The sequence below is a fragment of the Rhinoderma darwinii genome, chromosome 2, assembly GCF_050947455.1.
Source record: "Rhinoderma darwinii isolate aRhiDar2 chromosome 2, aRhiDar2.hap1, whole genome shotgun sequence".
Classification (NCBI taxonomy): Eukaryota; Metazoa; Chordata; class Amphibia; order Anura; family Rhinodermatidae; genus Rhinoderma; species Rhinoderma darwinii.
In genome coordinates, this window is record NC_134688.1 from 117,873,661 (window position 1) to 117,887,488 (window position 13,828).

Sequence of the window (13,828 nt, forward strand, 5' to 3'; positions counted from 1 at the left end):
ACTTATGGAGGGAGCTGAAGATCCGAGTTGCCAAGCGACAGCCTCGAAATCTTAATGATTTACAGATGATCTGCAAAGAGGAGTGGGCCAAAATTCCATCTAACATGTGTGCAAACCTCATCATCAACTACTAAAAACGTCTGACTGCTGTGCTTGCCAACAAGGGTTTTGCCACCAAGTATTAAGTCTTGTTTGCCAAAGGGATCAAATACTTATTTCTCTGTGCACAATGCAAATAAATATATATAATTTTGACAATGTGATTTTCTGTTTTTTTTTTTTTATATAATCTATCTCTCACTGGTAAAATTAACCTAGCCTAAAAATTCTAGACTGTTCATGTCTTTGAAAGTGGGCAAACTTACAAAATCAGCAAGGGATCAAATACTTATTTCCTTCACTGTATGTATATATATATATATATATATATATATATATATATATATATATATATATATATTTACCTATGTGTATGTGTGTGTGTGTGTGTGTGTGTGTGTGTGTGTATATTTGCCTGTATGTCTAAATATGTCTTTATGTACGTATATTTGTGGTTCATCTTTTATTTGTGGAGGGCAGCAATAGGAAGTCCCACACAGGGCTCCATCCAACCTAAGGCCGGCCCTGATGCACTCTTAGGGTATGTTCACACGCACTAATTACGGACGTAATTCGGGCGTTTTTGCCCCGAATTACATCCGAAAATAGCGCCTCAATAGCGTTGACAAACATCTGCCCATTGAAAGCAATGGGCAGACGTTTGTCTGTTCACACGAGGCGTATATTTACGCGCCGTCATTTGACCTGTCACTTCTTTGGCCGTAATTGGAGCCGTTATTCATTGTCTCCAATGAATAGCAGCGCCAATTACGTCCATAATGGACGCGGCGTTCAAGCGCCTGCACATGCCGTTACGGCTGAGATTACAGGGATGTTTTCAGGCGGAAACATCCCCGTAATTTCAGCCGTTACGGACGCTGTCGTGTGAACATAACCTTATGGTTACACATCAGTTTAGGACAGGTAAGAGGGATTGGGGGAGAAAATCACTCAGTTGGATATTTTGTTGTTACAGTTTGTCCTTCAGTGCAATGGCGGATTATAATATGGGCGCACACAATCTTAAAAAACTATGCAGCGCTGCTAGCTGCCGCGCTGTCCCGCTTCCAACTGAATCTGTGTCCGCAGGACGCAGATTCAGTTGGGTTGAATGCTGGAGCCTCGCTCCAGCATTCACTCTGCCGTGAGCGGCTCGGTGCAGGCAGGCTGCACGGAGTCACTCACGGGACGGTGCAGAGGAGGAGAAGCATCCCCCACCGTCGTGGGAACCGGGCATTATACTGTGTCACAGCTATGGGGCATTATACTGTGTCACAGCTATGGGGGCATTATACAGTGTCGCAGCTATGGAGGCATTATACTGTGTTGCAACTATGGAGGCATTATACTGTGTAGCAGCTATGGAGGCATTATACTGTGTTGCAGCTATGGGGGCATTATACTGTGTTGCAGTTATGGAGGCATTATACTGTGTTGCAGCTATGGAGGCACTATACTGTGTTGCAGCTATGGAGGCATTATACTGTGTTGCAGCTATGGAGGCATTATACTGTGTTGCAGGTATGGAGGCATTATACTGTGTTGCAGCTATGGAGGCATTATACTGTGTTGCAGCTATGAAGGCATTATACTGTGTTGCAGCTATGAAGGCATTATACTGTGTTGCAGCTATGGAGGCATTATACTGTGTCGCAGCTATGGGGACATTATACTGTCGCAGCTATGGAGGCATTTTACTGTGTAGCAGCTATGGAGGCATTATACTGTGTTGCAGCTATGGAGGCATTATACTGTATAGGACAGCTATGGAGGCATTATACTGTGTCGCAGCTATGGGGACATTATACTGTGTCACAGCTATGGAGGCATTATACTGTGTCGCAGCTATGGGGACATTATACTGTGTCGCAGCTATGGAGGCATTATACTGTGTCGCAGCTATGGAGGCATTATACTGTGTCGCAGCTATGGAGGCATTATACTGTGTCGCAGCTTTGGAGGCAATATACTGTGTCGCAGCTATGGGGGCATTATACTGTGTAGCAGCTATGGAGGCATTATACTGTGTTGCAGCTATGGAGGCATTATACTGTGTTGCAGCTATGGAGGCATTATACTGTGTTGCAGCTATGGAGGCATTATACTGTGTTGCAGCTATGGAGGCATTATACTGTGTTGCAGCTATGGAGGCATTATACTATGTTGCAGCTATGGAGGCATTATACTGTGTTGCATCAGCTAAGGGGAAAATTATACTGTGTAGAGGCAGCTATGAAGGGCATTATACTGTGGGGGCAGCTATGGGTGGCAATATACTGTGGGGGCAGCTATGGGGGACATTATACTGAGCAATTACAAGAGCTGCAGGTCCAAGGGGAGGGGGGGGACGCTGTGTAGCACTATATACAAGGGGGTATTGTTGTATAGCACTATATAGAAGTGAGCGCTGTGTATCACTATATCTAAGGGGGATTGCTGTGTAGCACTATATACAAGAGAGGGAGGGCTATGTGACGCTATTTACAGAGGGGGAGTACTGTGTAGTGCTATTTACAGGCGGCTGTGTGTGGTGCTATCTACAGCATTTGACACAATTATATTCAGGGGCGCAGTCTATGGTGCTATAATATTTAGGGGCACAGTGTTTGTGCTATTTTATTCAGGGGCGCAGTGTTTGGTGCTATTATATTTAGGGGCACAGTGTGTGGCACCATGATAATATTATCTTTGTTTATAGGTGTAGAAATGTTGGAAAAGTGAGGAGCCAAAGACATCTGAGTGGCAAATTCTGCAGAAATGGGTCATGGCCGGGAAAAGTCGTCATGAAGTCTGGACTGGATGGAGAAGAAAAGAGGAAAAAAACGACGTCGTCACCTGTGAGTCGCTAGATTTATAGACATCTGTCATCTCTACTGACATGTTTATTATAGGAAATCCTTGTATTTCACAAAGTCTTTGTGCAGTCCAGGACTGATAGACAAATAAGTGTTACTATTCCCCTTGTCAGGAGAATGTGTCCCTACACGGTGCGATACTGTCAGCGATGGTTGGAGACTGTCAGTATGTGGGGACACAGCCTTTTGACAAGGGGAGTAGTAACACCCATTTGTTAATGTCTGGACAAAAAGGAAGTGTTAACAATAGTTACAGGGCGGCGGAGGAGAAGGGGGGCCCAAGTTTGGATAACCGCCCAGGGCCTATGGTCTACTTAATCCGCCACTGCTTCAGTGCTGTTATTATCAACTGAACTACAGATCATGATGTGCCTGGTCCTACAGTACCATGGGAGAGGTACACCCCTGCTAAGAGTGCTACTCACTTAATTGTGATTGTGTCATTTGTAACTACAGAACTAGAGGCCAACTAACGTCACCATGTATGGACTACTTACAAGCACTACTATAGTACTTCAGTTCTAACCTGTCTGGTTCCAGTAAAGTTACACTATTAAATGTAAATGTCTGTTTCATCGATTGATTGATTGATTGATTGATTGATTGATCACCATGTCCTGTTGCACTTTTACTCCATGTTAGTAAATCACCATACAGTGTATACTGCCATGCTATTATTACTCTACTAAAGCCTAATTTCTTGGAAAACCGTTTGATACTCTGGGGCACATTACTGTCGGAGATGGACAGAAATACCATTGGACAACAGACAAATAACAATCAATATGCCATTAGGAATGTATCAAGTTACTTTGGATCTGCACCTAAGTAAAAAAAAATATACATATATATATATATACATATATATATATATATATATATATATATATATATATATATATATATATATATATATATATATATATATATATGAAATTATATATATATATATATATATATATATATATGAAATATATTGGTAAATAAAATATCTCAATGTTAATATCTAGCAAATACATTTTGCCAAATATTCTTTTAGTAGATCACATTATCAATTAACTGATTCAGGTCTCTCAAACACAGAGCACTCTGCTATGATACAGTATATTATATTATCTGTATTTCATGTCATCCCCTTCATAGTTACATAGTGTCACGATCTGTGGGTATGTGGACCTACTGGGCCGTACCGTCGTAGCAGGATAGCAGCTGGCCAAACAGTGTACCAAGTCAATGTCTATAGTCCGAGTAAGGGTACCTGTGGCAGCTCATACAGTAGCGATGGTTAGGCTCGGATGGGACCTTGGCAGCAGACACCAGGCGTGGTGTAACACAGCAGACGTGATCGGTGGCAGAACATGACTCCAACTCTCTAAGGCAAAGGAACATGGTAGGACGGGATACAGGATACAGGTAGCAGGTATGGGAACACTGGGATCTGGAAAACACTAAGGGATCATTTGCAAGGACTAACACGGGTAAACACAACAACGCTCAGGCAATGAAGGAAGGGGCATATGCGCACGCTGGCCCTTTAAGGCCGGGCACGAGTGTGCGCGCGCACCCTATGGGACATAGCAGAACGAAGCGAAGTGAGCGTCTCCTGAGAAGGAGATGCAGACCAGCGCTCACGGATCAATGGCAGCGGCCGTCGGGGGGTGAGTAATCCAGACGGTCCGTGGCCATGGGCGTTACACATAGTTAGTACGGTTGAAAAAAGACACATGTCCATCAAGTTCAACCAAGGGATGGGAAAAATTTCTACACATTGACATAGGAGCTGATATTTTTTCGTTCTAGGAAATTATCTAAGCCTTTTTTAAAGCCATCTACTGTCCCTGCTGTGACCAGCTCCTGCGGTAGGCTATTCCATAGATTCACAGTAAAGAAGGCTTGTCGCCTCTTCAGATTGAACCTTTTTTTCTCCAGACGGAAGGAGTGCCCCCGTGTTTTTTGAGGGGGTTTTACATGGAACAGGATTTCACCATATTTTTTGTATGCGCCATTCATATATTTATATAAGTTAATCATTTCCCCCCTTAGTAGTCTCTTTTCAAGACTAAATAGGTTTAATTCTATTAATCTTTCCTCATAACTTAGATTCTCCATGCCCCTTATTAGTTTCATTGCTCTTCTTTGTATTTTTTCCAACTCTAGGGCATCCTTTCTATGAACTGGAGCCCAAAACTGAACTGCATATTCTAGATGAGGCCTCACTAATGCTTTGTAAAGTGGTAATATTACATCCCTGTCCTGCGAGTCCATGTCTCTTTTAATACACGACAATATCTTGCTGGCCTTTGAAGCAACTGATTGACATTGCATGCTGTTATTTAGTTTATGATCTACAAGTACACCCAGATCCTCTCAACAAGTGACTCTCCCAGTGTAGCTCCCCCTAGGAAATATGATGCATGCAGATTGTTGGTACCCAGATGCATAACTTTACATTTATCTACATTAAACCTCATTTGCCAAGTGGATGTCCAAACACTCAGTGCGACCAAATCAGCTTGCAATATACTAACATCTTCTATAGACTGAACAATCAGTGGCGGATTATCATATGGGCGATTCGGGCGGCCGCCCGGGGCCCGAGGCTCCCAGGGGGCCCATGGCAGCCCGAACCGCACATCATTTTACAAACCTATTCAGCGCGCTAGCGCTGCTACAAGCCGAAGATGAGAAGGGGAGGAGCAGGGAATTGGCCGGGATCCAGGGGTAGGACACGCCTCCCTGACAAGTGCGAGCGCCGCCATTGAGTAACAGACGGACGGCTGTTCTGTTACTCCAAAGCTGCAAGAAGAGCCGGGCGGGCGGTCACCGGCGCTGAGGTTAGTTGGCTTATCCTCCTGCCCAACTGGTTCCCGACCGCTGGCTGTATTTTTACGGCCAGCGGTCAGGGACGGGTCCTTAAAACCCGAGCCATAGACTTTCTACGGCTCGGGTTATAACTTGCTGCCCGCGCGATCGGGCAGCTGAATGTCGGGTCTCCGGCTGTCAGTGACTGCCGGGGACCCTGAGGAGAAGACAGAAGCAGCTATTCTGCTTCTGTCTTCTCCGATGTCTTCTTACACAGCGTTCAATGAACGCTGTGTATAGGAATAGAGACAGCAGCGGCGCTGTCTCTATTCCTCCCGGTGATCATGTGACTGGTCACATGATCGCCGGGTGCCGTTAGTGGCAGACTGTTGCTGGGTCTAACTAGACCCAGCACAGCCCTATTAGTGACAATCGTCACTATGAGAGGGCTGATTTCCCCTGTAACTGGGGCTGCTGTGCAGCTCCAGTTACAGTGGAAAAACATGGTGTAAAAGAAAGAAAAAAAATATATAAAGCTCCCCAAAGGTCTTTTTTGACCTTTGAGGATCAGACCACAGTAATAAAAAAATAATAAAGTAAAGTGCAAAAAAAAATTAAATAATAAATACACATAAAATACCCACCCCAAAAAAAACGTTCCCCCCGCCAATCATTGTTGTAACGCTAGCGCTGACCCAATTACCCTAATATAGACATGTAATATATAAAAATTTCCGGTAGACAATGGCGATCACAAATAAAAGGTCTATTTTAGGGTAAAACTATGTTATTACCAAAAAAAATAGCTGAAACGTAAAAAAGCTTATTTTTTTACTATTATTTTCAAACTTTATGAATAAAAATTCTAAAATAGCAAAAAAGGTGTGCATAAAAACGATAAAAAACGAAACCTGCATTGTCTACGGAAAAAACGTCGCAAAAATCACGTTGTTTTTATTTATTTTTTATAAAAATGTGTGTTTGGTGCAACTTTGTAATTACGTTTTATTAAAAAATATTTTCACTTTTTGAGATACAGCTGCTTTGTATCCTGTATCCGTCAGGTCAGCAGGACTGACGGGATCAGTGAAACGGGCCCTGCGCTAAATTATAATCTTAGATGTGATAGATTTGAGGTGGATCCTGCGTGTCACTGATCCCGTCAGTCCTGCTGACCTGACGGATACAGGATACAAAGCAGCTGTATCTCAAAAAGTGAAAATATTTTTTAATAAAATCAATCAATCACACACATACTAATATATATATATATATATATATATAAAATTATGATATAAAGTTTTTAAATGTGTACATAACCTTGTGGCACTATATACAAGGGGGGGCGCTGTGTGCCACTATATACAAGGGGGAGCGCTGTGTTCCACTATATACAAGGGGGAGCGCTGTGTGGCACTATATACAAGGGCAGTGCTGTGTGGCACTATATACAAGGGGGGGGCGCTGTGTGGCACTATATACAAGGGGGAGCGCTGTGTGGCACTATATACAAGGGGGGGCTGTGTAGTGCTATGTGTGTGGCGCTCTTTATAGGGGGGGCTTTTTGGTGCTATTTACAAGAGGGGGAGGGCTGTGTGGCGCTCTCTACAGGGGGCTGTATGGCACTATCTATATGGGGCTGTGTGTAACGCTCCCTACGGGGGGGATGTGTGATATATAGAGGGGGCTGTGTATGGCGATATCTATGGGGGTGTGTAATATCTACAGGGGCTGTGTGTGGCACTATGTACAGGGGGCTGTGTGTATGTGGTGTTTTACAGTGTGTGGTATTATTATATTCAGGCACGCAGTGTTTGGTGCTATTATATTTAGGGGCACAGTATGTGGCACCATGATAACTTTATTTTCGTTTATAGGTGTGGAAATGTTGGAAAAGTGAGGAGACGTCTGAGTGGCAAATTCTGCAGAAATGAGTCATGGCCGGGAGAAGTCGTCATGAGCGCTGGACCGGATGGAGAAGAAAAGAGGAAAAAAACGACTAGAATCTGAGACGTCGTCACCTGTGAGTCACTAGATTTATAGAGAATCTGTCACCTCTCCTGACATGTTTATTATAGGAATCCTTGTATTTTACAAAAAGTCTTTCTGCAGTCCAGGACTGATAGACAATTCCCCTTGTCAGGAGGTTGTGTCCCTGCACAGTGTGATACTCTCAGTATGTATGGACACAGCCCTGTGACAAGGGAAATCGTAACACTGTTAATGCTTGCCCAAAAAGGTAGTGTTAAAAATAGTTACGGCGCGGCAGGGCGGCGGTGAGGAAGGGGGGCCCAAGTTTGGGTAACAGCCCAGGGCCCATGGTCTACTTAATCCGCCACTGTGAACAATACTACATAGCTTGGTGTCATACGGAAAAATAGAAATAGTGCTATTAATTCCATCCTCTATATCATTAATAAATAAGTTGAATAATAGTGGTCCTAGCATTGAACCCTGGAGTACACCACTTATAACCGGGGACCATTCAGAGTAGGAATCATTGACCACAACTCTCTGGATACGGTCCTTGAGCCAATTCTCAATCCAATTACAAAGTATACTTTCCAAACCTATAGTCCTTAATATACCCATTAGACGTCTATGGGGGACAGTGTCAAATACCTTTGCAAAGTCCAAAAACACTATATCCACAGTGGCCCCTCTGTCTAGACTTCTGCTCACCTCTTCATAAAAACAAATCAGGTTGGTTTGACAACTTCTGTCCTTAGTAAAGCCGTGCTGGCTGTCGCTTATAATATTATTTTTTTGTCACATAATCCTGTAAATAGTCCCTCAATAGCCCCTCAAACATTTTTCCCATGATTGATGTTATGCTAACTGGTCTATAATTACCCGGGGAAGACCTAGAGCCCTTTCTGTAAATAGGCACCACATTTGCCCTGCGCCAGTCCTTTGGTACTATACCAGTCACTAGAGAATCTCTAAATATTATGAAGAGGGGGACAGAAATAACTGAACTAAGCTCTTTAAGAACTCTAGGGTGTAACCCACCTGGTCCCCTGGGCCTTGTGCCCATTTATTTTATTTAATTTAGCTTGGACCATATCTACATTCAGCCAATTCAGCATATTAATTGATGTATTAACAGCACTGGCACCGGCTACATCAGCTGCTCTTTCTTCTGTTGTGTATATACAGAGCTAAAGAACCTATTTAGTAACTCTGCATTCTCTTGATCCCCTGTGACCATCTCCCCATTACCAATATTTAGGGGTCCTACATGTTCAGACCTTGGCTTCTTTGCATTTATATTCTTTAAGAATTTTTTGGGATTTGTTTTACTATCCTTGGCCACGTGCCTTTCATTTTGTATTTTTGCTGATTTAATTACTTTTTTGCAGATTTTATTAAGCTCTTTATAATTTACAAAGGCAACAGATGTACCCTCAAATTTGTATTTTTCAAATGCCCTTTTTTTTGTCATATATTGCCCATTTTACAGAAGGTGTAAGCCATGTGGAGTTTAATTTTAGTCGTTTATACTTGTTACCTATAGGAATAAATTTTGCACTATAATTATACAAAGTGGATTTTAAGGTTTCCCATTTATCATTTGTACCATTATTTGACATTAGTTCTTTCCAGTCCATATTCTGAATTGCAGCCCTCATCCTGGGGAAATTGGCCTTCTTAAAATTAAGTGTTTTTGCCCTCCCAGCCTGTTTGTTTTTTACAGTATATGTAAAATATAACTATATTATGATCACTGTTACCGAGGTTTTCACGAACATTGACATTCCCAACAAGTTTTGCATTATTGGAAATGACCAGATCCAACAGAGCTTCACCTCTAGTCCGGTGTTCCACAAACTGGCCCATAAAATTCATAATGCCACAATCACCATATTGCTAGTATTCATCCTTTTGATAAGAGAATATATGTCTATGCTTAAAACCCAACATTAAGGAGTGAAAATCAACCATTTCAATTCCTTGTAGGGTTCGTGTTATATATGTATATATGGTGGAGCCATTTCAATGGATTGGACTAATAATCCTTAATGAGCACTTTCAACTCCAGTAACAGCAGTTTTCCTCTATATTTTGACAGTTATATTTACTTAACACAATAAATTCCTACAAAAACCATAAATTGTGTTGGTCTTTATGGTGGATATGTAATTTTATTTTCATACATAGTATAACGCATTGTACCACATATGCTATTGGGCAAAAAGTGGAGTTAACACAATACCATTTATTGGTTCGGTAAATAATGTCATATGGAATCTCTAGAGACTATCATCATCCTGACATTGCTGTTCAATTAAGTGACATTTGTGAGCTGAAAATGTACAGTAGAGACATTTTTAAGAATATAGTAAGGTAATACATAAAGGCAATCTACTGATATAGTCATATTATTGGCTATCACCAGCCATGAAATCATTTTGACAATATTCTTCAAGGCTACAGGAAATTCCTTGAGCTTGCATCACAGCTCTTTCAACAGAGTACAGATTTAACAGCAGCCTGTGTTTTATCAAGATACTGCATACATAGACTATTGTAAAGCAGCAGGTGTCTTCTGACAGGTATGAAGGGCATACACAGGCAATAGAAAATCCCCAGCATGCCCCCAAGCTATGAGCCGAAAACCTGGCTTCGAGAGGGAGTGAGCACATTATATTAGGTAATCGTTATTTCTGCTTTCCCTTGCATAATCTCATTATTTCTTTTATATATATATATATATATATATATATATATATATATATATATATATATATATATATTAAAAGCAAACTGCTTAAAAACTTAATAGTATTATGACTACATTGATAAATTGTTATAAATGGCAAAAAAAGTTCATAATCAATAAGTCATATATCAATGGTCCACAAATAGTTAACATTACTGATGTGTAAGATGGGAAGAAATGTACAAGTTTCACAAATGCACAATTGCCCCTTACTCCGCTCGTCAGGTGGCACCTGGTGCATCCCATGATTTTCCCCAGAATTGTGGACCCTTCCCCAAATACTTACAGCCACCATATTAGAAGACGATAAACATAGAAATATATTGCACGCCTATAACACTGCATATTTACTTTAACATGTTTTATTCTCCATTACATTACAAAGACACTAAGCTGAATTCATAGTTCATTACTTCCATGTAAGCAGTTTGCAAATTTTGATAAAGAATACCCAAAACTCCCACAAGCAAAGCTTTACCTCGTTTAACAGGAACACACTGGAATTGGAAAGCGACATGCAAGTAGGATGCTTCCTTGCAGGAGGAGAGCAGATCAGGAACACTGTCACTGCTCTCATATCATAGCACACAGGCATCTGCAAGCTCAGCCCACAGTCTTCCAGGACTTTAGAGTAGACCTGCCCACATGATTTGAGCATCATCACCACACTGCTTTCAATCTATGATATTTAATGGATGGCACAGTAAAAATCCCTTACTGCAAATGTTTCTGAACTGCATAGATTTTCTTATTTTTCAGATATTTCAAACCATAATGTGAAAGGCCAGTAGGGCACGGGTCGGGGGGGACGGACGGAACTGATATGCTAGATTTTTGTGGAGACGTGCCTTTAGGGTCCTTTTACATCAGCCGATAATCGGCCGGTGCAGCGAGCGCCGATCAACGAGACATCATTGATCGGCGCTCGTTTGCTCCTGTCACACGGAGCTATGGATGGGGACGAGCGGTCGTTACGCCGATCACTCGTCCCCATCCATTATTATCATGTCGGCAGCGCGACTCCCTGTTTACACAGGGAGATGTTCTGCCGACAACGATAATATTTTACTTTTTTAAAATTATACGACCAGCAGATGATCGAGCGCTTGTTCATCTGCTGATCGCTGCCCTTATCGGCAACGAGCGTTCTATGAATGCTCGTCTGCCCAATAATCTTATAATAATAATGCAGCGTGGGAGTGAAAGCAGATTTCTGAAGCGGGAAGAGAATATTAAATGTAAATACTTAATATTAGCAGTCATAAACTTTAACATTTCTGAATCGGTCCCTGATGGGACAATTCCTGTTCATAGACCCTATTAGCGCATGTACTTGAATGTGTGAACCCCTGCTTGGGATTCCGCTTTATGAGCCACAACGTGTATTTCATGGCCTACATGACAATGTATTACTTTTAATTTGGATGGGTGCCATGTAAAACTACATGCAGGTGAAATGAGGGGCTTCGCAAGTTCTCCCAGTGATAACAACTGATCGCCAGATGTTAGAGAAATGGGAGCAATGAAAGATTGGATAAAACTATAAATGACCTATTGGATTGAAGAGATTTTAATGTCAACATTACATTTCCTTGAATTTAGGTCAAAAGTTAAAAAAATTCGAAAAATGCAAATTTTTAAACTTTTAACCTTTGGACCCACTCTGGTTCCAGGACACATTTCCCTATAAAAGGTCTGTATGTTATTCATACATGTATGGACCTGAGGAAGAAATCGATCCAATTTCAAAAACGTCTTGTTCGAATAATGCTTTTTGAAAATCATCTCAGACCCTGGCAGTGATTCTGTTTACAGCATCTTTCCCCGCTTGTCATATTGATACCTGCAATGCTGGTTATCCGGTAACGGCTGAGGTAGCTACAGCCACAGTATACACATATATCCTTTAAGTTCACCTCAGGTATGCATGACTTTCAAAACTTGAAAAGGGTGAGTGTATTTCTTACACCCAAAAAGGGCCGGCCTTAGGGCTGTGTGAGCGCACAGAGCGCTGCACCCTCCCAGTATGTAGGGGGCGCCACTGGGCTCTGCCTCTACTCTGTGCTCTGTTCTTAGTTACACACACGGAGTAAATTAGTGCCGAGGAGCAAGATAAGAGGAGGATGCTCTGCCCACAGCCCGTCCTGCAAGAAACCTGTGATCCTGTCAGCAAGGAGAGATGGTGAGTATCTATGCGTGTCTGTGTGTATATACAGTATGTCTCTGTGTGTATACAGTATGTGTCTCTGTGTATACAGTGTGTGTCTGTGTATACAGTATGTGTCTCTGTGTATACAGTATGTGTATATGTTACAGTGTGTGTGTGTGTGTGTCTGCATGTGTTTATGTCTCTTTGTAAAAGTGTGTGTTCAATATTAAAGTAGAACAGATAAAACAAAGATATCTGTGCTGCCTCCTATATACCCTGCTGCCCCTATATAACCTGCTCCCCCCTACATACCCTGCTGCCCCCTATATTTCCTGCTGCCCCTTATATGACCTGCTGCCTCATATATACCCTGATGCCCCCTATATACCCTGCTGCCCTTATATAACTTACTGCCCCCTATATACTCTGCTGCCCCTTATATACCCTGCTGCCCCTTATATATCCTGCTGCCCCTATATACCCTGCTGGCCGTTATATACCCTGCTTCCCCTTATATACTCTGCTGCCCCTTATATTCTCTGCTGCCCCTTATATTCTCTGCTTCCCTTATATATATGCCTCTGTGTGTGTTTATATGTGGCTGTGGGTATAGTTATCATCTACGACATTATCTGTACTCAGAGAGTTATCACTGTGTTATCTGTGGTGTTACATAGGACTGCAGGTAATACTACTACATTAGCTGTACTCATAGAGTTATCACTGTGTTATCTGTGGTGTTACATAGAACTGCAGGTAACGTCTACTACATTATCTGTACTCAGTTATTACTGTGTATTATCTGTGGTGCTACGTAGGGCTGCACGTGAAATCTACGACATTATCTGTACTCAGAGAGTTATCACTGTGTGTTATCTGGTGTTACATAGGACTGCAGGTAACATCTACTACATTATCTGTACTGGGTATATATGGGTCTGTTTGTGAATGTGTCTTTGTGCTTGTATATACGTGCCTTTTATGTATTTGTATATTTTCTTGTCTGTGTATTTATCTGCTTGTGTGTGTGTGTGTGTGTGTGTGTGTGTGTGTATGTATACTGTATGTTTTTGTACGTCTATATATTTACCTGTGTGTATATATTCCACAATGTGTGTATGTATATTTTCCTGTATGTCTAAATATCTGTATTTATGTAAATACAGTGTATATGTTCCAGTATGTGCGCGTCTATATATG

At 41.8% G+C, this 13,828-nt stretch overlaps 1 protein-coding gene across 1 annotated transcript in view; it reads right to left on the reverse strand.

Annotated features, from left to right (window-relative positions):
• The window catches only part of CACNB3 (calcium voltage-gated channel auxiliary subunit beta 3), a 297,646-nt gene extending 286,618 nt beyond the window's left edge, over window positions 1–11,028 (reverse strand). Inside the window, exon 1 of the mRNA XM_075852205.1 lies at window positions 10,958–11,028. Coding sequence (XP_075708320.1) covers window positions 10,958–10,996 — 39 coding nt within the window. The 5' untranslated portion in view covers window positions 10,997–11,028. The remainder of the gene's footprint in view (window positions 1–10,957) is intronic.
• Window positions 11,029–13,828: the final 2,800 nt, after the last annotated feature.